At 44.8% G+C, this 26,173-nt stretch overlaps 1 protein-coding gene across 6 annotated transcripts in view; it reads left to right on the forward strand.

The window, feature by feature from the left end:
- The first annotated feature begins 44 nt into the window (after positions 1-44).
- The window catches only part of LOC149351172 (cytosolic iron-sulfur assembly component 2B-like), a 98,258-nt gene continuing 72,129 nt past the window's right edge, over positions 45-26,173 (forward strand). Inside the window, exons 1-5 of one of the 6 annotated variants that reach the window (XM_089580469.1) lie at positions 45-283; positions 4,612-4,660; positions 8,252-8,318; positions 12,923-12,977; positions 15,125-21,289. In XM_089580469.1, the coding sequence (XP_089436595.1) occupies positions 4,635-4,660; positions 8,252-8,318; positions 12,923-12,977; positions 15,125-15,234 (258 nt within the window). In that variant the 5' untranslated portion in view covers positions 45-283; positions 4,612-4,634 and the 3' untranslated portion in view covers positions 15,235-21,289. Of the gene's footprint in view, positions 284-1,467; positions 4,661-8,251; positions 8,319-12,922; positions 21,290-26,173 lie in introns of those variants that run through there. The other 5 variants (XR_016290545.1, XM_089580470.1, XR_016290543.1 and 2 more) reach the window with 5 other exon arrangements.

The raw sequence follows: 26,173 nt of genomic DNA on the forward strand, positions 1-26,173 counted from the left end.
GGCGCAGTGCGCAGAGCCTGCTGGGGCTTGGATTGTGTTGGAGTTACAAAAGCAAGCCGAGCGCCGAGGCACCGAGCTGTTGCTGCCTTGAATGTTGCGGCTAAGCATTTTATTTCGTTTTTTTCACTGTTCCTGCATGTGTCTGTCGTGCGTGCGCTGAAGGGTAAAACAAATGTGAACACCATGGCTCGCAATAACAGCTTGGATAATATTGCTCCTTCAGCCTACGAAAACGCCAAGGACAGAGCTACAACAGCTGATGAACTGACCGATGACATTGAAGGTGCAATAAACGCGCGAGAGACTTTTTATATCCTTTCGAGCTACTCATGCTTCATGAGGCAGCTCCTGCATGCTAAATGAGCGTAGCACACCATGTGTAGCCGCTGCTGCTGTCATACTGCCCTTCGTAGCCATAAACGCATGTTGTCGCTAGTAAAAGAAGTGCATGTGATTGGATCTGAGATATTAACATGACCTGAAATCAGTCTCTCTGATAACCGTAAAGTGGGCGGGTCGAACTTCGTTAAGCGGTCTGTGTGAAATATATCATGCCTTCAGGTCGCCTCTGCACCTTTATACCGCTGTCATACGACAAAGAAATGCAAGATTTAATTTTGTTTTGAAATTGGCTGTGGCTAGCGTTCCTTCGAGGAGCAACAAAAATCGCTCTCATGCAGTTAAGTCCACGCGAAACAGTGACTGCCACTTAAGTTTCCTAATAACCAGGAACCAAACCTGACAAGATTAAAACCACGCAGCAGCAAATGTTTGTACGCCTTGTGATGCTATGCACTGGTACGTGTGGACAGAACTCTTAACAGCAGTAATATTGTTTCGCCTCGGGGAACACAAGCCATTCGAAAAAACATTAACCACTCTTGGGAGTTATGTCCAGACCTAACCTAACTAAAGCAATGCTAACCACTTTAGGTGCAAAGGGTATCAAAAGAAACCGCTCGGCAATATACCATTATACATGCTGTGATGTTATATTGGTGCTAGTCTGATCAAAACCTGATGGGGCATTTGACACTAGGGGTTGGTCCGAAAAGGAACGAGGGGTCTGGTTTATACGGATGGAACTGCAGTGTCTATAAATGCTGTATTTGGACGGAACTCTTGCAGCAGTCACATCGTTCTGTCTGGACAGAACACTAGACACTCCGTTCGAAATTTCACTAGCCTTTGAAGTTAACCCGACCTGAGGGAACTCTTCTAGCTTTTTCTTTAGAGTGGGCTTTACAAAGATATGCTTGATAAGTGTCTGTGTTGCACATACATCATGCGTGCATAGCCACTGAGTAGACCAAATCAGCGGTTGTGGTCAATTACATTGTAATTGTGGTGGTATTATGACTATGATATTGGTTGCAGTGTCCATGGTAGTGAAATCAAATCCCTGCCTTGACGGCCACATTTCGATGGGGGGGGGGGGGGGGGGGGGGGAATGCAAAAATATCTGTGTGAAATACTGTTAGTCCAACCAGGATAGAAGTAGGTACAAGCATTAAATTGTGGCAGGCCAGTACAGTACAACACAGTACAGTCATTACAGTAATACAAAGCAATACAAAGATTCCCAGGTGGTTTAAATTAATTCAGAGCCCTCCACTATGGCATTTCTCACAGCCTATGTGCAGCTTTGGGATGTCGAACACAACATATCATACCACTGTATACCAGGTTATGCAAAAAGCATGTTGCGTAGTTTGTCATGGAAGCCACATCTGGCATTGGCAAATACTGACATTTTTGCTGAATGCTAGAAATCAGGACAAGTAAATTTAGAAGATAGTGAATGTATGGTGAGCTGCAGTGCCATTGAAAATAGATTTTGTGAATATGAAAAAGGGAAAATTTTAAGAAAATGATGGCATGCTTTTCTTCTTGCTGATGTTTGCAACCTTCCAAGTGCTGTACAGACTTGTGCTTACACTGCGTTCTTGCAGTAGTCCAGCTACAACAACTCAGTTGCAGCTGCTCGATGTCCCACCAGGCTTCTTGCCACTTGCCATGCAAAATGTGACTGCGCTGTTTCATTAGCTGCAGGGGTAGATGCATTTTAGGTAGGCAAAAGAACATTGTGAAGTTTTTTAGATTTGATTCATCTTGTGAAGAAGAATTTGAGACTTCATCATGGTTACAGCACACTTTTAAGTTAGATTCCTCGGGCCTGCTTCAGTTTGGAAGTTTTCACTTAGAGGAGACTGTTGACCATGCAGTCTTAGTATAGTTTGTTTTGCATTGCATCCATGGTATTACCTAGTTCATATCATGTAGACTAAGAGAAAAGGTTCAGCTACTTTGGTAGTGTGGCGCAGTGGCAGGGTAGCCTTATAAAGCTGGCTTACTTTACTTATCTACTGGGACACTTGTGCATTTATGCTTGACCACTCATGAAAGTTGTAGATAACTCTAGGTCTCCCTGATTTGGCTGCACTTTCTGCACCAGTTGAGGAGGTGCAGCACTCTCGTACTTGATTTGACAGTGCAGCTAGCGCCACCTGCACTTCGGCACTCGATTTTGCTTCGTGCTACTTTTGCACTTCTGCATTAGCCTCCCGGCGACTTCTCACTTCTTGTGCAAGGTGCTTGGCGCGCTCCGTTAGACGCGCTGTGCGGCCGTGCCTGTTTTAGTGAGCCGTGTTGAGACCTTGGTTGAGACGACCGCATACCCGTGCTAGACACGGCATCTGCGCCATGCCCTCATCAAACAGCTGAAATGATAGTGGGCGTATGTGTGTGTATGCGCATGTGTGTGCGTGTCTGTGTATGCGTGTAAGCTACTGGCTGGCATGGCGGAATGCATATGGGTTCTCATTTTTCTGTCCGGCCTCGCACATTGCTTTATACCATTTCTTTTTTGTGGGTAAATGTTGTTATTACAAGCAGCACGGTGGAGCGTTTTCATAAGAGGCAGATGATGAGATGTTTTTAACATGTGGGTGATCGCGGTGCTTGTGGTGACTCGCTGCGACATCTGTACCTCCACTTACAGAAGCAACTGGCCTTGAGGTCGCTGTTAGCTCACACCTTCACCTGCCAGTTAGTCTTTGATAGTCACTCCATCGTCACCATCCTCCAGAAGTGAACTTGAGTTGTTGAGTTCAAGTATAGTCCAAGTTATCAGGCAACTCTTTTCTTTTGTAATTAGTGGACAACCATAGTCACTTTTCGATAGAACGACAACAGCCTGAATCATGCATATGTATTGTCAAAGGTCATCTCAAGTGGAAGTCTGAGTTACCTCTCGAATTCAAAGTTTGTTGCCTCTTCAAAGTGCCCATTGAATCGGTGACGATCGACTGGCCGGCACCACTATGCACAACGCAATTGGAAAGGATGATGTCAAATTCTTCACCACTTTTGGAATTAACAAATTTCGTAGCCACTCCACGAGTAAATAGCATCCATCTGGGAAAGGTCCATCAAGGATGTAGGGCAGGAACATGTCAGTAATGTCCATATATAAATCCGAGGCAAAGGATTCGTCGGTCCTAACTAGTGGTCCAAGGCGATTCGTTGTCATAACGCCCCAGACTGCCACAGAGCAGCAACTGCTTGAAAACACATGGCACCTCAGTCAAAAAAAAAAACCATTGGAACCATTTTATTTGATTTGATATATTAAAGGTTTAACGTCCCAAAGCGACTGAGGCTATGAGGGACGCCGTAGTGAAGGGCTCCGGAAATTTCTACCATCTGGGATTCTTTAACGTGCACTGACATCACACAGTACACGGGCCTCTAGAATTTTGCCTCCATCGAAATTCAGCCGCCACGGCCGAGATCGAACCCGTGTCTTTGGGGCCAGCAGCCGAGCGCCGTAACCACTGAGGCACCGCGGCGGGTCCATTGGAACCATTTGGATCTCCAACTCGCTCCAACTGGTTCCAACTGGAATGGTGTTCCAATTTGGACCATTGGAATGGTGTTCCAATTTGGACAAGTTGGGTTTACAATTGGTCTTACCCATTGCATCCAATTGGTCCGCCCAGTTACACCCAATGTATTCTTATGAATGTCTGCATATTTGACAAACAAGGCAGAACTAATATGGTTCTGAAATAAGAGCTATTAGAAGCTTAACCAGCTAAATGGTATTTATCATCTGCACCACCACTGTGGTTGAAATTAAATAATTACGCTCAGCACTGAGCGGGCAAGCGCCACTGGTCCCAGCATGAGAGCCTCATAAATGGGGTATATTAGAGTAGAAGTGCGTTCTTTGGATGTACATATTGAGCTAATATATGCTACTAGTTTGGTTTTGTGGTTTTGTGGTGTTTAACGTCCCAAAGCGACTAAGGCTATGAGAGACGCCGTAGTGAAGGGCTCCGGAAATTTCGACCACCTGGGGTTCTTTAACGTGCACTGACATTGCACAGTACACGGGCCTCTAGAATTTCTCCTCCAAAGAAATTCTAGCCGCCGCGGCCGGGATCGAACCCGCGTCTTTTGGGTCAGCAGCCGAGCACCATAGCCACTGAGCCACCGCGGCGGAACTATATGCTACTAGTGTCTTATTATGTAGTGTTTCTTGTGTGTGGTGTATGTGTGTCTATTGGCCTTGATTTCCATAAAAGCAGGTTGATTTCAATTCCGTAGAAAAATGTTGATTGGCACCAGGCATGGCGTCTCCCTGCAGTCCTCACAAGTAAGTTTTCCTTTTGCACATTATAATTAGAGAGTTTTAGTATTGCGGGGTTTGCGTAATTGCGTGCATAGCGGAATAGCGGGTCCAGAGTGCGCATGCGCAGAACGCCAACAGGGAAATAGCGTTAGCGTTGCGGCTTTTGCGCCCTTAGCGTGAAAACATGGCGGCTTCCTTCCAAGCTCAAGCCGCCTGCTTCAGCCGATTCAGCAGTCCTTGCGATTCCGGTCGGCATGTTTACCGGCAAATACTGGTGTTCTTGCTTTCCGCTATGACTTATCTTGCTTTGACGATAAAGTTTAAGCTGAAATTCACCCTAGTTTTTGAAATATTCTCTTGATTCTGAAGTGCGCAAGCCTAATGGGACCTCAAGCTGCAGTGCTACCGTCTGCAACTGCCCGAAGCGCAGCCGAAACCTACCACAAACGTCTGGAACGAAACAAAAATAGATTTGGAGCCTTTTTGCGGTGTTTTATAGACTTAAATTACCTAAAGTGAGTTTATACTAAATTTACAAAAGTTTTTGAACATTAGATGTCATGTGATGGCAAATATTCTTGCTCTAAGGGCTTGTAGTTAACATCACCTTTACTAGATGGCGCCGCTGTTTTACGTTTTTATTTCATTTTATTTCAATTTCATAGTTATTTTGCAGACGAAAATAAGCGCTGCAGTAATAATTTGTTTAAAAAACTCGGAAATATTATACTTTGGCAAGTTAGCGGCCGTGTCGACAATTTTAGAAGGGCCATTCGCATCCATGTCAAGCAGATTGCCTTTAACGTTTTCAAAATGCTATACTAAAACTGTCTGTGGGGATAAGTTGCTTGCGGCACGCTAACGTAATTTCCCTGAGGTCCGCTATCACGCTAACGCTATACTAAAATTCTCTCTAATATGTTAAGTTGTAGAAATATTTCTCACACCGTATTTTGCAAAACTTCATTGTGAGTTATATTTTGTGATTATTTTCTGGGTGCAATGACTGCCTGGCCTAAAGGGTCCATTTGGTTGGTCCAGTTGGATCCAGTTGGTTTCAGTTGGTTCCTATTGGTTTTTTTTTTTTACTGGGACTAATGTTGAGACATGCCTGCACAGGGGGAAAAATGATACCAGGCCTTAGTTTGAGACACCTGGGACAATTGGTTTAGGATCAAAATGATGTTTTCAGTGAAGCGTACTTTAGCGCTAGTGTTAAAGGGCTCTGAATGATACTAACCACGCCTTTAAGGATCCACAGTTGTATATAAGAAGCAGCTACTTTCTCTAAGCAGGCAGGCGCAGATTTAAGTGACTCTTGCTAGGGGTGGTTCTAGAACCATTTCTTGAATATTGCATGCCGGAGAAGTGGTGTCCAGTATGACTTCCTATGTAATATTTATCGTTTGGGACCGGGAGGTTATACTGTTCTCTGCTAAATGCACCCCTGATCATATTCTTCATACAAAACGACCAGTGCACTCCATCCCGGCTGTTGTGGACACATTTCGATGGAAGCGAACTGATGCAAGAGGCCCGTGGGCTGTGCAATGTCAGTGCACATTAAAGATCCCCAGGTGTTCAAAATTTTTTCGGATCACTCCACTACGACGTCCCTGATAGCCTGACGCACTTCGGCACGTTAAGCGCCACAAACTCAATCACACCTAAACGATCAGCATTACATGATAATGAAAAAAGATATGCATATCTGCAATTTTCTGGTCGCTGAACTCTGCACTTGTGATCCAAAAGGGTCGAAAATGTGGACTCATCCATGAATATGACTTCAGCCCAATTGTCAATGGTCCAGCCTTCAAAGCGTTAGTGAACTCGAGACACTCACGGCGCTGTTTCTCCATAAGATGAGGCTTGTGGTCGGCCACGCAAGATCGCAGGCCAATGTCTTTCAGCCGTCATCTGATGGCCTTCGAAGATAATGCCAATGCGAGCTCCTTGCGGATTTTTTTGGCGCTCATGAATAGGTCGGCTACAGCCGCGGCTATAATTAGAAACTCATCCTCCTCTCGTGTGGCTCTGGGTCTCGTGCGGACCTGAGCTCTTGGCGTCGGGAAGGATTCCTTCAATCCGTAAAACACGGAAAAACACGACCAGTCCAACGGTCTATTTCGCTCTGGTGAATCCCTTAAACAAACAAACAAGCGATTAGTCGCTGTTCCTCGACCAGCACCCTCGGAGGCATTTTTGCAACGGAAAAAAAATTCTGGATGAGGTTATATAGGTTTTGCTGAATATTATTAGCCAATCATAAGTTGAGGAACATCGATGACAAAGCAGAAATATTAGATGTTATAAAACTAGTGCTCGTGCTCTCTTAGTTTTCTACGAACAGATCAGTTCGAGCACGTGTCAGCATAATCACCTCGGGAACCAAAGACTGCAAATTGCACTGTCGTGTACCTCTTATCAACAGTGTGTGTAATACTTTGGCTTCAATACACTGCTTGAAAATTAACAGAGATCAGTAGTGGAAGCATATGCTAAGCACAAAAATATGCAAAGTGTGTTTGCCAATGGTCGCTGCTGTGCGGCTGTCTGGGGCGCTAGTGAAGGAGAGCGCTCAGACCTCTAGTGACATTCGACGGACCCTTTGCCTCAAGTGTTATGTGGCGAATATTGAGGCCATCTCCTGCCCTACGTCCTTGGCGGACCATTCTGGGATATGTGCTATCTATTTCAGCGGGACAGAAGTCTTATGCACACTTCGCGGAGAGTGAGCACTGTGCGTGGAGGTCACGGTGTACGGCATCTAGCACGGTGACCATACGGACTGACAGGCACCATAGAAAATGTGTGGGGCTTGATAAAAGCTGACCGAATGAAGTCGCACTTTAGGAATGACAACGCGGATAATCTATAGGCGGCCATCAAGACAGAGTAGGAAAGGCTTCGTGCTTTACAGATGTCCGTTCTTTTTACAATTAGGTGCTGCAGTGTTTTGCAAGCGTGATTGCTGCTGATCGTGTGTTCTCCAAATACTAGTAGAAAATCGCTTGTGTGATGGACGCCTGAATTGCATTTTTGTTTATGTCCACATTTTTCTTTTGTGGCAATAAATTTGTTGCTTAAGAATTCTGTTGGTTCTTTAGACTTTCGGGCGGCACAGTAGTTACGAAGTGGTTACGTTGCATGGTAAAGCTCGCTGTTGAGGGGCATGGGCTGAATCTCTTCCTCGGGAAGCAGTTTTGATACAGCGGACTGTTTGCCAAATTCGGGCCTCATTTGCAGGCAGGAAGTTACAAATGATTAGCAAAAGAAAAAAAAGGGCAGCGCTTTATCTCTCCTTAAAAAAAAAAAACAGGACATAAATGCGATGGGCGCCGTAAATTTGCCCGTCATCGCAGCCGCCGGGCCATACGCCAGGTATGGTGGTTATATATAAAGGCTGACAAGTGTGAGCGCGAAAAGTGGCCGCCCGCTGCCAAGCTCGAAAAAAGCAGCTGCTCACGTGAAACGAGCTATTAGGTAGGCAAGCGGGCGAATATAGGATGCTCATGCGCCTAGTCATCGTCCAGCATAGCCTTGATGTAGCCACTATGGTGTCTAGATGAGCAGGTGCGCTGAGCAGTGGGCGAATGCGCTCCCTTTTTTTAGGATGCAGCAGGGGCTCCACCGGCAAAATCCTGGTTCGCGCCTGCTTCCTCCGGCCTTTGCTATGCATGTATGAAGCCAATTCACTTCAATATTACTGCAATATATGACATTATTGTGAGTAAACTGCACAAGGAAAGAAGACAGACATGTGCATATTATACTGTCGGGGATGCAGAATTTGGAACATCTCACTTGTTCGGCTTGGCCGTAGGTGTAGTATCAGTTTTCTCCTGGCTACTGTGTTCTGTAAGGCTCTGCTCTGGGTACAAGTTCAAACGCCGCATTGCGGAAGTTTTTTCTAGTTTTCTTTTGAAAACGTCTGGAGCATCATGGAACTCTATTCCATGTAGTTTAACGAAATGCATGCTTAGTGCATTTACACAATCAACAGGGATCTGGCGAATTGGAAATTATCAATAGAATGTGTACTTGTCTTTAAATTCGATACTGAAGCGAATGAGTAAACAAACAAAGTAAAATAAGTCATGGACATAGGAGTGTTTATCCGCGCCTGTGAAATAACGACGTATGTGTCCATGCAGTCAAGTGCGCGTCGCAGCGCTATGTTTCCTCAAGCTTTAATCACGCACCATTTTTAGTTGCTTTTTTTTCAAGGAGGGGAGAATAACTATGAATGAAATAAAGGCTTGCGGTAGCTTCAAGCTTGCTGACATAACTTGTTAGCTGGTCTTATATGCTTCTCACATACGATCTCATATGGAACTTTTGAGCCATGGGGAGTGATTTCCCTACGCCCCTTCTTTGCCCTTGTCATCCTGAATTAAGGCAACCCTTAATTCGTAAAAAAAATTTTTTTGCAAGCGACGGGGAATTTTCGTCATCTTTCTCATGAGTGTCAGTGTCATAATTAAATCTTACGTGACACATCAACGACACAAATAAAAATAAAAATGGCTACTGCTTCTCCTCTACCTTCAACACTGTCCCCCCCCCCCTAAATTCAATTCGTTGAGAAATTCTTCGCAGTGGGAAATAGCTAAGTGGTCACGCAAACTCGCCTGTGTGCTTTGCCACACTGACCGAGCAAGCGAACATGGAAGCAGTTACGAAGGTGTCCATTTGCAGCAGCAGGTGGTAGTAGAAGGCTTCCCATTTTCATGCAGGCTGGCATGTGGCCACGGCCAACGCTAGAATGGGAGTACTGGCCCTAAAAAATTGTTAGCATTTCCCATAGTGTTAGCGCTGCATAGCATATTTGAAAGGGTGTGCGCTAAAAAGACGTACACAGGAAAAAGATAGAGACGACAGGAAAGAAGCGCAACTTCCAACTTTAATGACGACAAAAGAAGCCAGGCGCACTTATATATCCGCTGATAACCAGATATGAGCTGCGTGATGGAGCGTGACCCCAACAACCAAACAAAAGACAGCGCAAAAATGTATATCTAAGTGACATTAAAACCCAAGAATGTGAACATATCAAACACCTGCAGAGGTAAGGTAAAAAAGTGGGATTCATATCGGCTGATAACAATGCATAACAATCATGGGAAAACAGAGCTGTATGAAAGATGACACTGAAAAAGAGGATAACACCATAAAAAATGCCTAACAACATGACGAAATTTATAACAAAGAACAAGTGAAAGATGGAGATAAAAACCGTGTAAAGGGCGGCAAATAAAAGCACATTAGAACATCTAAAAGGACACTAAAACATAGAGAGGTGAACAGGTTAATAGTCTAGATGTACCCATCCAAAAAGGCAAGTTCATTTCTAGACAGGTTAATAGAAGGCGTGCTAACGCACTTGTCTTTCCTGAGGTGAATAAAAAAGGCCTCAATTACTTCTCTTTCTGTCTTGTCCTGAGCCTTAGCTAGAAACTTGGTTGCATAGCATGCCACGTAAACTCCTGCTTAAAGTTGCATTAACACTCAAGGCCGAATGCAGTACCTACTTGGCCGGATGGCTGACAACCCGCATTTGCTATACAACTTGGGACATCATGGCACAAAAGCAGTGAAAATTTAGGCCTCTTCCTCACCCGTTTTAAGCCGGCTGTAAGGTTCTTTTTTTGATTTTTACCATAAAGCACTAGGTCTCTTCCGAACTGCACTGCACTAGAGCTTGCGGAAACAGAAGACGATAAAGTAGCTGCTGTCTCTTATCTTAAGCATTTCATTTTAAAATAGCGAATATCTGCTTTAAGCGGTAATGCCTAGAGATAGTCAACTCAAAAATTAATGTTGTGAGCCAAAATTTAGGTGAGCAGAAACCCAAATGCAACTGCGGCAAGTAGCAGATGATCCACACCCAAGCGCCGGGTGGAGAACAGCAGCGCCAGATTTGCTGTCGTGAAGCTTAGGTGCACGCTACTGCACTTTATCCTATGCCCGCCAGCACACCTACTCATCTAGCCACAGTACGACCACTGCGCCACCTAGTGGTGCAGAGGCAGTTTCAAAATGCTGCTCTGGCATCTAAAAAAATTTTGTCCATGACTGTATTTGACTCATGAGTTTTGTGCCTCAAGGCGCATATATCCGACAGCAACAGTGAGATGGCTTTCCACTTCTTGGGTTTGGTGCAAAAATGTATGCTCAACATGAGGCAAGACAGTTTTGTGCTTGACAGCCTGGAGCTCCATTTAGATAAGGTTGGACTTCATGCCTTAAAAGGCAGGGGAACAGAATGTTGTCACGCGAACCATGCAAGCCAGGCACCCTGTGGACATGAAAAGAGGGCACTAAAGGAGGTTGAATAGCACAGTGCCAGACTGCTAGTTAACGTATTGAGGTAGTTGGTTGATGCTTGCATGGTTCTTGAAGTATACAGTGGCCGCAATTTGATGGAGATGAAATGCTAACAAATTCATGTGTTGTGCAATGTCAGAATCACAGAATTCCTAGTAGTTAAAATTAATATGGAGCTCTCCACTATGTCATCTTTCATATCGCATGTACAACGTCAGCACGTTAAGCCTTTTATGCCTTGCCATTCCAAATACATATTAGGTTGTCTTTCAGAATATTAATTTCAGTTGTTTGCAGCTGCTTCCTCATGGTTTTCTGTTTACATTGAAAAGAAAATTCATATCATAATAAATAAACTTCACCTAATTGCTAGTTATTGTATTGCAATATTATCAAGAAAAGCTTGAGAACATGTTATCAGTTTGAAATAAATGCGCTAACCCCATCGTCACTCATAAACTATATTGGGACCCAACCTTTGCCCTTCGCAGCAGCATCACACACTGGACTTTTCTTTACGTACCTTCAAGACATGGGCCTTTTAGAAAACTTTTATACACTCTTTTTATCACCAGCTGATATGTCCATGCCTAAATTTCTATACTTTATTTTTTCGTATTCACTTCTAAAAAATAATTTTCTGCACTCTTCTGCCCCTTTCTGTCCCCAATTCCTGATCCCCTCTGCTGAGTAGCATGTTTGCGAGTTGAACATGATGGCTAAAATCTGCCTTTTCATTAACGAGGTCTCTCCCTCAGCAGTTGTACTGCTTCTAGATGAGCTATCATGAACACATCATTCTCTCATGGCCCATTGTTACACAGTTGCACTTTTTAATGTTTAGTCCATTTTAATTATTTGTATGTTTTGGTGTTTAATAGTGTCTGTTCATGTGCGTGCAAAGTGGCACTTGATGGGGCCCACGACTTGTTCAATACCAAAGAGGATGGCTCCAAAGGTTGCAAACAGATTTTGATGAGCCCTCGTCATTACGTTGTGAACTGTGCCTAGCAGCTAAATATCATTCATAATCACATTGAGTTTATTTTAGAATGAAGTTGTCATCTTGCAGAATTTCTGTGTCCTCAATTTCTCTTCCCTATGCAGAGTGGCATGTTCGCGAGTTCAGCATTGTTCGCTAAAATCTGCCTTTTCATTAATGATTAGCAAAGTGGGTGGCTCCGATGATTGCTAACAGATTTTGATGAGGCCTCGTAATTACGTTGTGAACTGAGCCTAGCTGCTTAATGCTGAATATCGTACATAATCACCTTTGACTTAATTTTAGAATGAAGTGGTCATTGTGCAGAAGCTAATTTCTGTGTGCTACCGCGTGCATCTGGCCTCGTAATACTGCTCATGAGTGGATTCCCATGCTGCGCACTGCTCTTAATAAGCTGACTTGCATTGCTTGAGGTGTCTAATGTGTTTGTGTACCCAACTTGTGTATATAAACCTTGGATACTGTATGGTAGCATACAAGGTCATACGCTAAAAGCATCAAGAGCTGCTCCTTTTTGGTTGTGAGACAAGGGCCGACATAAAATGTGCTGTAATAAGAGCATCGTTGCAGCTTTAGGGATACTGCAGACTTCCCGTCAATTCTTTGCACTAATAGCTGCATAAGAGCCATGATTTGGAGCGCACGCAAAAAAAGTCAATGCTTGGCTTTGGCTGCATAAAGAGGCACTGTTGCAATGAAATAAGAAGTCATATGAGGCTGATTCTGAAAGGTGATATTTTTTTGCTTTCTGGTAGCAGCTTTGGTACAGTGATGTGTTTGATATTTCTTTCTTTTTTTAATGCGCCAGATGAAAAAGTACATGCTGTTTGGCTTTTGCATTTAACAGGGCTTTAGTCATAATTTATTTTTCTCCAAAAACCATTTAAGTTACTTTAATTAAGACTTGTGCATACTTCTTCACAAGAGTATATGTATCTACTTGTGTTTTGCAGGTAAACCTAAACAAGTCTGCTATTGATGTGGCCTGGCCTACAATCCCAAACTGCAGTATGGCTACACTTATAGGACATGCCATAAGAGTGAAGCTGCTTCGTAGCCTGCCCCCTGTATTTAAATTGGATGTCCGAATCGTTCCTGGCACTCATGTATCTGAAGCTGCCACTAATTACTTCTTTGAACATTTCTTATCTCTCTCTGATATAAATTGCACTTCTTCAAAAAGCTTCAACAATTTTGGGAAAATCCACAGGAATTTTTGTTGTAGTGAGACTCGTCATGTTGGGAAAGCGCATACAAATGCCATCTATCTGATATGAGCAAAGTCATAGTAATGTGAAAAACTCAAGTACAGAATTTTTTTTTTTTTTTTTCAGTTTAAGCATTTTGGTTTCTTATGGTTTGTTTGTATTTTATTTATTCCTGAGGCAATATAGATTATTCCTAGCCTGGTAAGGTAAAGTCAGGGAGAACTCCCTGACTGAAGTTTTCACCACATAAGTTGTAGCTACCATGACCATTGTGGTGCATAGACCAAAGCCAAGTGGCAAAACTACACAAAGACCTGTGGGGGACATAAGGCAGCAAATGTTGCAGTAATATTCGTAGCCCTCCTGCACTGCAGTTTTGAACAAATGTGATGTGGCAGGCAAGAGTTGGCTGGGGCATTACGGAGCGCAGATATGGTTCTTCGGTTTATGCAACCACATAGGAGCATATCTGTGTGGTATTGTGAAGGATTCCAGGGATGCCCTTACCATATTTTGGCAGTTCACCTTCAACGTTCGCAGCAGTGTGTGCAATATAGCAATGATCAAAATGGGAAAAATAGTCATTGCCATGCTGTTCTCATGCCAAAGGCAAGTCACCATTGCACAGTCTTTCACCGGATAAATTTACCATGTATAGAAGTGGTCTTTTTCAGTTTTTTTTCAGCATTATACAATAACTTGAGCTTTGGGGCTTATTTGAACATCTTTTCCGGCCCCTTGAAGTTCGAATTAACGAGTATTATTGTATTGTCCATGTTGCACACTATTCCTTCTAGTCTGCCAAGGAAGTCTGAAATCTTTGTTTGCAAAAAATTAGGTTCAGAATTAAAACAAAATAAAGGCTCTTTGAACCTGAATTTACAAAAAGATGTCATGAAGGGTGTCAGGTTCTGTGATTCTTCAGCAAGCTCGAATTGCCAGAAGTAGAATTGGCATTAAGTTTCACAAAGTGAAAGTCCCCAGTTGCCTCAAAACACGTCTACTGGCTAAAAGAGGGTGAACTTTACAGTTTTGTTTTGCTCTGCGTGGTCAATGCATACGGGGCCATCTCCATTACTCACGACTCCAAGCGCGACCTTGTCCCGTAGTTTGCTTTAATCTTTGAAAAAAGAGCTAAGGCTGCTCTATATGGAATGCTGAGCTCAAAAGCTGTGCTTGAGCTTGATTTTTTATGCAAATTTTAGATTATTGAAAAGTCACTTTTTTGTTATCATTTCATTGTACGCTGTACTATTGGCATGTACACTCTGTACATGCCTATACACCCGTGCTTCTATTCAGCCAAGAACTGCAAGCTGTTCATGGTTCAGTCTCCACAATGCTTCCATTGTAGCCACTTACTCAGCTGATGCTTTCATTGGGCTAATTGATTGATCATTTGAGGCATCTTGAATTACGCATTCAGACAAGGACAAAAGAAGATAGGACTGTCTTCTGTTGTTCTCCTCTGAAACACTAGTCAGGATGCTTCAAACACTTAATCAGGCTTGTGAACCAGGATTTCTCTTGGTGCTTGCACTCGAAGCTTAATGTTGCCCTCTCAGACGGGAGCATGAACCTTTTGTTGGAGATGCTTTCAGGGTTCATTCAGGGTGTACTGCCACCATGTAGGGTTAGCATGTACCATGCATGCTGAAAAAGTAACCTACCCATTCATTGTTCGGCTGCAAAAGGTGGTTTAGTCTTACTCCCCATCACCAGAGTGGGGCCTTTGCCATGCGCTTTGTCTTCGTGCAAAGTCTTTCTGAGCAATAGGGTATCTGCGGTTCTCTGTTACTGTCACTGGCACTGTTGGCTTCGAGACATGCAGCCTACTGCGTACATGCCTTGGTATTTAATATGTGCAGGCTGGGTGATAGAATTATTTGCTATCCTTACCTCACTATTGCAGAAGTACCATTGTTCCATTCCTCTTTTTCTCTTCAGTTAACAAGCAGTTGGATGCCAAAGAGAGAGTTGCTGCTGCCTTAGAGAATTCCCACCTCCTTCAAGTTGTCAACAGATGCCTCCTGACACATTCAGAACACCTCTTCTAGCCGCCGCGGTGGCTCAGTGGTTATGGTGCTCAGCTGCTGACCCGAAAGACGCGGGTTCGATCCCGGCCGCTGTGGCTGAATTTCTTTGGAGGAGAAATTCGAGGCCCGTGTACTGTGCGATGTCAGTGCACGTTAAAGAACCCCAGGTGGTGGAAATTTCCGGAGCCCTTCACTACGGCGTCTCTCATAGCCTCAGTCGCTTTGGGACGTTAAACCCCATAAACCAAACCAGAACACCTCTTCTAATATGCCTTTGGTATGTGCAAACAAGTGCACTAGCAACCAGGGTGTCGAACCGAAATTTTTTCGGGTTCGGTTCAGGTTCGGGTTCACACCTCTCGGGTTCAGTTCCAGGTTCGGCTCCAGAGCAACATTCCGTTCCGGTTCGAACCGGTTCGGACCATACTGAACCGGTTCAAATGGGTTCAAATCCTTTTTATGCTGTTTAGTTTTTTTCTGGCACATCAATATATAAAATAAAAAATGCAAAAATTTGTGTAATGCGATATGTTCTCATTTTACCCACTTTGTTTGTTCTTCTTGGCATAAAGACGCATTTACGGCAAGACCCGTAACATTCAGTGAAATCGAAATTAATGAATATCGGCTGTGTATGCTATAATCCGTCTGATTAGGTATAGGAGGTATTCACATGACGTCATCCGCAAGGGGCGCTAGCGGCCGGCGCGGCATTCGCCATGTTGGTGGTCGCGCGCGCGGCCGCCGCAGCCAGCTGCAGCGTTTGAATAGCTGGTGGTGGGTGAAATGTGAGTGTATTTCGCGTCTCGCCGCACGTAATTTCTGTCCGACCCGTGCCGCCGAGTGACTGAGTGAATATTCCGTGCGAAGCAGAAAAGAGCGGGCACGCTCAGAAGGTTCTACTTTGTGAAAAGGTCGACCCCCCGTAGGAATGCGGAGGCACCGGCATGGTGTGCGACGTATACAAGACTGCTGCCGCGCGTTGAATTCACCGGTATCGAGGCCCACCTTGTGCACGGCTTAAGTTTGCTGGCAGGCCAAGGAATTAAAGGATATAAACCTATGAGAGGGTGCAATTACTTGACAAGCGGGTGAGTCCAAGAGTCGTGCTGTGTATGCCGACGTCCGCGGTGCCGACGGCCGAAGTGCCGTTTTTGAAGAGGTGAGTAATTCGAAGGGTCCGTTCACTTAGCTGTAGCTTAACTTGTCATCTCTACCTGCTGAAAGTGACGTGTTACAACTGAATCTAGCGGAATGGCTGCACACTGCGTTGCTGCGAAAACGGTCTTGTGCATACGAAGCAGCGCTACGTAGCTACAATCAAAACTGCAAAACATTCTCGCTGTGTCTGCCGTTCGTGCTGCGAGAGCGCATGGCAGTATTTGTTTGGCCGTTCTGTCGGGTAAATAAGGCAGCTATGACGCTTTGCCTTTCTGCTGAAAGACCGTACGTCCGAGAAGCGTCAGCAGTTCGCGGACTACAGCTAGGCGCTTGAATTATCAATTTCTGCGGTGGCAGTCCTGGAATTTCGGTAATTAATCGTGCTGTTTATCCACGATGTGCCCTACATGACTAGCTGACAATTATCAACTGATTTTAAAAGCTGCAAGTCGTGTACGTTCTTGCGTGCAGCGCAGCCAGCCAGTTTTGCTGCCGAGTTGAGGCAGCTCGGTTATATCACGGCGCAGAAGAATTCTGCTGCAAACTTCATGCACAATACGCGCTCCACAAAGATAAGTGGTCGCTGACGTATTCAACGACGTACAAATATGTTACGGATCACTAACAGTTCAGGCCGGGTACCTCACGGCGCACCGTGACACTGCGCGAGCTGGCCTGAAACGACCGCAAACATGGCGCGCCTGCCGCGACGACGCTCGCGCCGTCTGGTAGCGCGGCCTCAGTGAATACCTCCTATAAGGCGAAAAGCCAGTGGATTTTGCATCTACAAAACCCACCAGCTTGAGCAGTTTCGGAGACCCCGTCGCGTTAGTAATTGGTCATCCTGAAGCTGGAGTCAGTCAGGAATTGCTCGTGCGCAGTGCAGCACTTATGCGGGCGCCGACATGACCCCCGCATGCGGCCTCTACGTTTCCGCGCACTATTGAGAAATGAAGCTCTCATGTATCGGCACCTGCTTACAGACAGACACCTTTCCGTCACCCCGAAACCGACTTGCCAGTCACCCCCACCCCCTCCTTTCCTACATGGTACGGGAATATGTGAGAACCCTTCAACCGCTCATCCTCTACCCAACGAGAGCCTTTTGGGAGCACTGGCTCTCCCTATCCAGAGCTTACCAAACATATTTTATTTAAATCATCTCTTCAATATCGCCTTTGGGACTCGTGCTATATATCTCGAGCCCCTATAGCTCAGTATCTTCAAGAACATAGCTACTCGTGGCTTCTCACTAGTACAGGGACAAATTACAACTTTAGCTTAGTATGATAATGTCGACGTCTTTTGTTCTGATAAAAAGAGTGTGATAAAAAAAACACACTCTTGGATGGGTTGAGAACGCTTCTTTTCTGCACGGATGCAAATTGGTAACATCTTCGTTGGGATGTTGCGTTGCATCATTCTTGCAAATGCAGCATTCTGCTCGGAAAAAGGTATGCTTGCACTACATAGAATTTTTGTAACTTTTTCTGGGACACTATCAAAGAGAGCCTGTGCGTCTACAGATTTTTTGGGCTTCTGATAGAGTCTGGTGAATCAGCCGTGCACCATTTGTCCACCAACTTGTTTCAGGGGATTTATTTTCAGAACTACAAAACAGCCCCTTTCTGACCACTGTGCTAAATAGGCGACTAAGTGCTCGTCTGTCTTTTCTGGACATGGTCGTGAGAGAACTTTATGCTAATACATTCCGGTTTCTCACTATTCACTTTTCCTTCAGATACCTGTACGACCTCTCCACAAGGCAAATGACTGAAGTTGTGATCGGTCATTGCTTCCTCAAACCATATATCTGTAGCCTTACCTAGCCTTTTTGATACCTGTGTATTAAAGCGAATTAAGCAGATGTAGTCGAGCCCACTTATAACGGCTGCAGATATGCGCTTGCTTATTATGAACGGGTACAGTGCTACCGTCAAAATATGCATAAGGGCAATGGCAATTCGTCTTAGATACAACCAAAAACTGGCCGCACCACCCGGTTATAGCGAACGAGGAGGCGCCGTAAACTACCCCCGGAGTTGAAAAGTTTCTGCTTCCAGTAAGCGCGGATATGAGAGAACACCTCTCAACCTTCACGACACCGCCCAGGAAAGAATATGTCGACCCAAAAATGCAATAAAAGAGGGCACTGCAGTGCGCAGCGCTAACCGGAAAGTCCGGCATCTGGAAACACTGTAAATGGTTGCGTAACTACGGTAACGGTGTGGTATAACTCTATTGAAGCAGTAAGTAACGCTGGCCAAGCCCGCGTCGATGGCCTACGAGGGCGATCATTTCCTGCGTGTTCGCTGGCTGGCCAAAGCATCCCAGGGGGAAGAAGCGCGGAGAGCGAGGTAAAGGGACATCGCCGAAAGCGAAGCTACTGACCACGGTCATGGATCAACTAACAGCAGCGATTTGAGAATTTTGAAAGCCTTACTTGCCATGCTGGTCACGTGGTATGCATTGCCTGCCCAATCGGCTCCATCTTTTGCACTGCTACCAAATGCAGGCAGCGTCATAGAGCGGGCGCTGCAACTGATGCACTCGCACGAGCGCTACGCAACTTTCGTCGCTGCATGAGCCCAGGAACGAAACAAGAAGCTCGAAACACACGTGACCAGACGCATGTAGATTTGTGAAAACGCTTTGTTGACTCATAGCTGGTTTCCTTGGATAACTAAGTTCCTGCGCACTACAAAATTGCAGAAGCGCGTGCTCTGACGAAGACGAACACCAAGTACAAGCCCTCCCGTACTGCCAGGAATTTATTTATGTGGCCGGCGTGCCGCCAGCTGCCGTGGATACTTCAACCAAGATTAAGTTATACACAGTCCCTAAATTTGATAGTTGGCAGCAAGGGTCTCGACGAAGATTAAATGACTGCCCTAGATAGCCTGCACAGAGCCGCTGCAGGCTCTGCTTTGCACAAGCAGGCGTGCATAACGCAGTTCTATAAGAAGTAAACGCCACTTTTAGCGGCCTTAGTATTTTTGGCTGTTATACGGAGAGTCAACTTACTACGAGCATCGGATATAACAAACGGAATCCGTATGACCGTCAGGTTCGTTATAAATGGGCTCGACTGTAGTTTCAAACGGCCGGTAAAACCTTTTTCACGCTTCAAACAAGGACATTACGCGTTAGGCCGTACCTTCGCGCCAAGGAGGCGTTTGTGCCGTGGTCAGGGAAATGCTACCTGTGCGAGCAACGAGAAATCATTGATCCACAAAATGATTTTTTTTTTGTCGTGATGCTGTGCTTTTTTTTTCCACATAATTCAGCAGTCTGTTAAAAATACATTGAAATCATGCCCTTCAACTGCCGCGTTCAACGAAGTCACTGTTCATAGAACAGTGCTCTTTACTGCCGGAGGAATATGCTGTGCAAGTTCAGCCTCCTGACTGGTTCCGGAATTTTGATGTGCGGGCGGAGTAAGGTGGCGTCTTGGTGGCGTAAAGTCTTCTACCGAGATCTTTGAATTCAACGAGATCACGCGAGGCACAAGGAAGGTCAGAAAGGTTCAATAGGTCATGCAACCAAGATAACAAGAAGCATGGCCGAGTAGCCTAAGGCATCTCTAAACGGAGCTTTTCTGTTGCGCCGCCACTAGTACGAATCCAACTCGGAGTATGAATACTGTTTTAGTTGTTTTTTCACTGCGTTAGCTTATAGCCTCCTTTACCGAAAATGACCACACTATAATTTGGTGGGTGGGGTGGGGGGGGGGGGGGGGGTGCGCGTGCATGTGTGCGTGCATGCAGCCTCCACCCTTGATGCACACCACACCCCGGTAGGTGCACATCCGGGCATTGACTGGTAAAAATGCACTTTCAACAACCTTCACCGTCCCCCCACCCCCCATCGTCCACCTGTGAGGCGGATTGTTGGGATCAACTTTCTGCCGCCCTAGTCTCAGTGTCGTCTGCTGTCGGAGACAACGAGCACTTAAAAAGTAAATGTTGCACTACCTTCTGCGGTGGTTCAGACTTTAGGGCACTCGGCTACTTATTCGATGTAACCGGGTTCGAACCCGGCGGCGTTTCTATGGAGGCGAAACGCAAACGGCGCCCATGGGCTGTGGGGTGTCAGTGCACATTAAAGGTCTCTAGTTGGTCCAAATTATTCCGGAGCTCTCCACTACGGCACCCTATTCTCTCTTTCTTCTTTGACTCCCACCTTCCTCTCTTCCCTTACGGCGCGGTTGAGGTCTTCATCAAGAAGTGAGACTATTACTGCACCATTTCCTTTCCTCAAAATTCATCACCGCAGCGTTGTTGGGTCGTTGCGCTAATGTTTCATAAATTTGTGGTAAATGATGCAAAGAACGGGAAGTATTCTCAAATTACTATGTACAACTGATTTTATTGCGTGTTTTATTCTTTTAAATGATGCACTACATAATAGAATACCTGTATCACCGTGCGGCATTCGCCTACGGCCGCTGAATAATTCAGAAAAGAATTTTTTCTCATGCTGTTTCGGTCTCGGTTTCATCAACCGAACGATGCTATAATGTGTAGTTGAACTTTAGGTCACGTGAGGCACGGAAAAACTGATATAAACGCTGATACGTTGTTTTGAGTCTCTACTGCACTTAAACCAGCGTGCTTCATAGGCTAGTATTACAACAAACTACATATTATAGTCGGCTACAACTTAAGTCTGCAGTGAAGCTCCGCCCACATTCAGCCTTCGCGCACAGAATTCTTATACAACAAAAAAGTAGTCCGCTGCTTAAACCCTTCTTGTTACATAAACAAGAAGCTTATCACAAGAAAAAAAAATCATGAGCTCTAGAATTTTGATACATGGATTGTTTGATATAGTCAAACATTAAAAAGCTAATATCATTTACAGCTGCGATTGGCCAGCGGAGTAATACAGGACTCCGCGGACCCCAGCCCAGTGTTAGCAACTGCTGTTTTTTTAAGTTGTATCCTACTATAGCAGTTATATTGCCATTTTTTTCGTGCCTAACGTAACCGGAATTCAACTACACGTCAGAGCCATCGCTCTGTTGATAAAATCAGAACAGTGTCCAGAAGAAATTCAAATATAATTTATTTGTTGGCCGTAGGCGAATACCACGGGGTGCTCCATGAGCACCAATTTCGAAAGCACCGTTTGAAAGAAGGAAGCACGCAAGCAAAAAACTGGTGTCTATAGACCTTTATTAGGTTAGATCAGTGCTAACAATTTGATTACAACCATACGCAAACATGTAAAGGGGGAGAAGTAATAACTCAAGATTTCATATAAACCTGATGTACAATGTCTGTTTATGCCTATATCTATTTATGTTTATGTTTATGTCTGTTTCACAAAATCTACTTTTATAACCCTCATCTCAGAGACTCGCTACTTCTGCTGCCTTCATATATTTCTTCCCTAAGCGACCATCAGTTCAAGGTTGAAGTGCCAAGCAGTCACACCAACTTTCATATTTCCTCATTCATCCCCAAGACAGCTAAGGAATGTAACCACCCTTCCGCTTCCATCGCATCCGTTACAAACTTTAAGAATGTTGTTAGCGATTATATAATCTAATTCTGCTGTACCAATATTGTTCTTGTATATATCTTATTACTACCTACTCCTCTCTGTAATGCTTCGGCCCTGCGAATATATAAATAAATAAATGCTTTAGAAGTGGTGCCAGTAGATTACATAAGCGTCAAGTAGGTTTCTTCCCAGACACCACACTTCATTCAGTTCTGTTGTCGCATATACTGGGTGCCATTTTCGCACTTTCTAGCGCAGACAGCTTCGCATGGGTAAACCTACGCGCTAGACTCTCTCTTTTTGTCTGAAAAAAAAAAGTGCCGGGTTGAAAAAAAAGTGGGGCTGAACCGAGTCCCGAACCGGTTCGGAGCGGTTCCTTTGAATCGTTCCGGTTCGGGTTCAGTTCCAAGATGGCGAAAAAAATTTGGGTTCGGTTCGGCTCCGGTTCCGGGTGAAAATTCGGTTCCGGTTCGACACCCTGCTAGCAACAAAGCACGATGTTATGCAGGAGATCTTAGCAGTGCAAACATCCTCTTTTATTGTGGTGAGCGGGCTGATCGTTTTCTAACACGAGCATTACGCATGATGCTTAGGATGGAAAATCAGATTCTTTCAGGGGAGAGATGTCGGATATCAGTGCACAAGAGTACTGTTTTAATCCTTTGTAAGGCATGAAATTTTATCCTCAGATGCATACCGATGGAAGCATTGCATTTTACTCTTGAAATTGAATGACATCACTTTCAAGCCATTTCAACCACTGGTTTTGTAGAATAAAAAATGCTACATGTGTACAGTGATGTGATTGCTGTACCAATAGCACCAAAGTGTGCCAAAAGGCAAAGCCTGCTGCATGCTGCTGCATTATGACAAATTACGAGGAACCTGCATTAAGTGTGCACCAAAATTCTCGGGCACCACGTGTTTCCTACCTCTGAGTTGGGCAGCGCTAGCGGAAAGCGCAATTTTTCAGAAAATCCTTCAGTCAGTCCTTATAGTATATATATGTGGTGGGCATCACGATGGCCGGGCACGTTGTCACCTCACGTAATGAAAATGGAGAAGTGAAATAGGTCTGCGCTGTGGTCATCCCGTGGTGTGTATGGCATGCTGGGAATGCACATCGCACAAACATTCACCAGCAGCGCTGGTGTTGACTTCTGCGTCCTTGATTGGCCAAAGTATGTAAATGGCATGGTAACGCATAGTTCTCAGTGGGTGTCGATTTTGTGGTGCGCTTTGTTGCCCTCTCAGAAAGAGGCTAACGGTCTGGGATAATTTTCCCTTCTCCGGTGCATATTTATTGACATGCAACTTCAATTTTGCATCATAGCTTCTTCACCTTCCAGGCAGCATCATGTTGAGTAAGCAAAACCCACGACACGCGTGAAGCTATACGGATGCAACCCCGGAACTTTTGAGAATATGACAAGATGGCATATGGCGGCAAGTCTTAGTGCTGCCGTCACATTCATTTCGTTTGTTGCGAGATTATGAGACTCTAGCCATAGAATAAAATGTTAAAAATAGTTTTAGCATAGTGCGATCCACATTCCAATATCCTGAACCGCATATGTGGTGAGCTGTCTCCTCGTTGCGGAGATGGCCGTAATGAGCGCGCACCTGCCACTGCGCGGGCATAGTTGGGTCCCCGTGGAAGTGGATCAGAATAGTGGATCACATGTGCCCAAAAACCAAGCAGACAAGTTTCGCTATGTGTGTACATATGAGTGGACATGTATCGCTTGCCAATTTTTTTTTTCTGCTTTGTGGACAACCAGAATCTGGCACCTGGCAGCTTCAGCTCTTATGACAAAAATATTAACTGTATTGCTGCAGCAGTGTGCAACGAATTTTATCACATCCTTGGTCTTGGCAGCTCTATTAAAGGCTTCCCGTGTTGCATATGCAGTGCAGTTTTCTGGTTTTATTGCTCCTAGTCAAAAGAGACTGTTTTACTAAAGACTATTGATTTTCTGCCTTATTTTCACTACCAGCTGCCCAGAGAGATAACGTTACCCAGGCAGGCCTGAGCCACAAAGAATTTGTGGGCTTGGGGTATGGGCATTCTCAGGAGTATGCTATCTCCACATGCTGCAGGTGGGACACGACGGGCAGTGCAGCTATTGCTGCAGCTTGTCTTTGATCAAGATTGTGCCTTGACCCCTAGCTCTGGCTTGGCCGATGTGGTTGCGCAATCTGCATTCCAATATCCTGAACCACATCCGTGGTGAGCTATCTCCTCATTGCGCGGATGGCCGTGATGAGTGCGCACCTGCCACTGCGCGGGCAGTAATGGATAACGGTGTGGTAAAACTGTAGTCACTTTTTTACTCGTTTCTCTCATTTACTCGAATTTCTTTTCAAATGTAATTGTTAGGAACTGGAAAAGGTGGTGCGCCGTTGCACGTCATTTTTCGCCATATATAAGTTGCGCTCACAAGAAATCTAGAAAAGAAGTGTAGCTTACACACCGCAAAATGTGGTGTATATCTGCACCAAAAAGCCCTTAGGGCTGCTGCAAAAGCTGCTCCAAGTGACTTCGGCCAGTCACATCACTCTGTGTACCACTGACGTCGTAACGAGGCCTCAAATGTGGTATACATCCGCACTGTTGCCCTTTCGACGTATAAAAAATTTGCATTAGAACTGAAAATTGCTTCAAGCACTATTATGACTCAATTCACTTCTGTAAAAAAAAAGGCTCAAAAATTATTTTTTTTCCGCCAAAATGTGTGACATCGAACTATACACAAGCACTTGTAGTAAATAAGCGGACAAACACCATGTATGCCCTTTAACAAAAGATAAGAACATGCTGATTCATTTGTTTGATATTTCATGTTTTAAGCACCCAGGTATATGGTACGTAGGTGTCTGTTTGCGAGCGCTTGAAGAAAGTGAGACGCACATCTCGCTGTCCTATAAAGGCTTTACTATGTTCGTACCGGGTCACTCAAAACAGTGTTGTGCACCTCTGAAAACCTTTGAAAGCTTTTGTGTATTTTTGCAGCAGCAGCTGCATTATCGACTTCCTCTGGGGCAATTTCCGTCACTGCTGATGACAAAGGGTTCATAATATGTATAACTACTACATTCACCTCCTGCTGAAAGTGGCTGCACTTATGGAGAACAGCACATTGTGTAATGCAGCTGTCCCCATCATTTTACCCCGAGGGAAGGCAAAAAACTTTGGTGCTTTAGAGTGCAGCTCTGAGGTGCCCGTTCCTGCTTTCTTCGTCGTGGTCGGCTTACCTTGCTGTCGAAGTTGCAGAGCGAAACGCCACCTAGAAGGTGGCTGCCCCGGGAAGATCCCAGGGGGTGAGTAGCAGCGTAACACGCACCTGCCAGACGTGAAGAGCTGCACTCAAATTTCGCATTACCGGCTATCATAATCGTCTGTCAATTTCTTATAACGGTAGCTGTATGTGTGGACTTCCTCCAGGGTGAACAGGGTCAGTGCTTCATTGTGCAGTCGAGGCAAAGCTGCTTCATTTCCTTTTTCACCTGCTATGTCTCTCTTGCTGCATCCTGTGACATGGCTTTTGGCTGAAGTTTCTTCGGTGCATCTTCTACTTAAGTCATGGAGACGAATTTTGTTCCTAATGGAAAAGTGCTGTTTTTCAGTCTGCCCATAAAACTGATACCCAGTAATAGTTTAACTAATATGATATAGTAAACCGTGGATTTAGCACGTTCATGTGGCTACTTCAGCCCTTAGATTGTTGTCCCAGATATTTAGTTCTGGATTTCATTGCTACTGATTCTGCAGCTTGGCCTCACCTTCATGCTTTTTCATACAACCTGTGGCCTTTCCTGTCTCTCTTTGTATAAAATGATACCGAAAAGATATTAGTTTTGTTCACTCCACAGGTCCCCAAGGACAGCATTTAGTTGCCAGTGCCACCATATTGTCATGGATGGGCTCGGGCCTAGTCTTAGTCCAGCATGTGCACATACTTCCTCTCGAAATTCTTTTCTGCACTGGTGTTTGGGCAGATTTTTTAATGCGTGCATCAAAAGCCAAGCCGACAAGTTTCGCTATGTGTTTACATATGAGTGGACATGTGTCGCTTGTCAATTTTTTTTTTTATGCTTTGTGGACAACAAAAAAGACTTAAACAGTATTGATTTTGTACCTTATTTTCGCTACCAGCTGCCCAAAGAAACAACGTTACCCAGGCAGGCCTGAGCCACAAGGAATTAGTGCGCATGGGGTATGGGCATTCTCAGGAGTATGCTATCTCCACATGCTGCAGGTGGCACACGAGGGGCAGTGCAGCTATTGCTG

The sequence above is a fragment of the Amblyomma mixtum genome, chromosome 3 (assembly GCF_055824585.1).
Source record: "Amblyomma mixtum isolate Tamu chromosome 3, ASM5582458v1, whole genome shotgun sequence".
Classification (NCBI taxonomy): Eukaryota; Metazoa; Arthropoda; class Arachnida; order Ixodida; family Ixodidae; genus Amblyomma; species Amblyomma mixtum.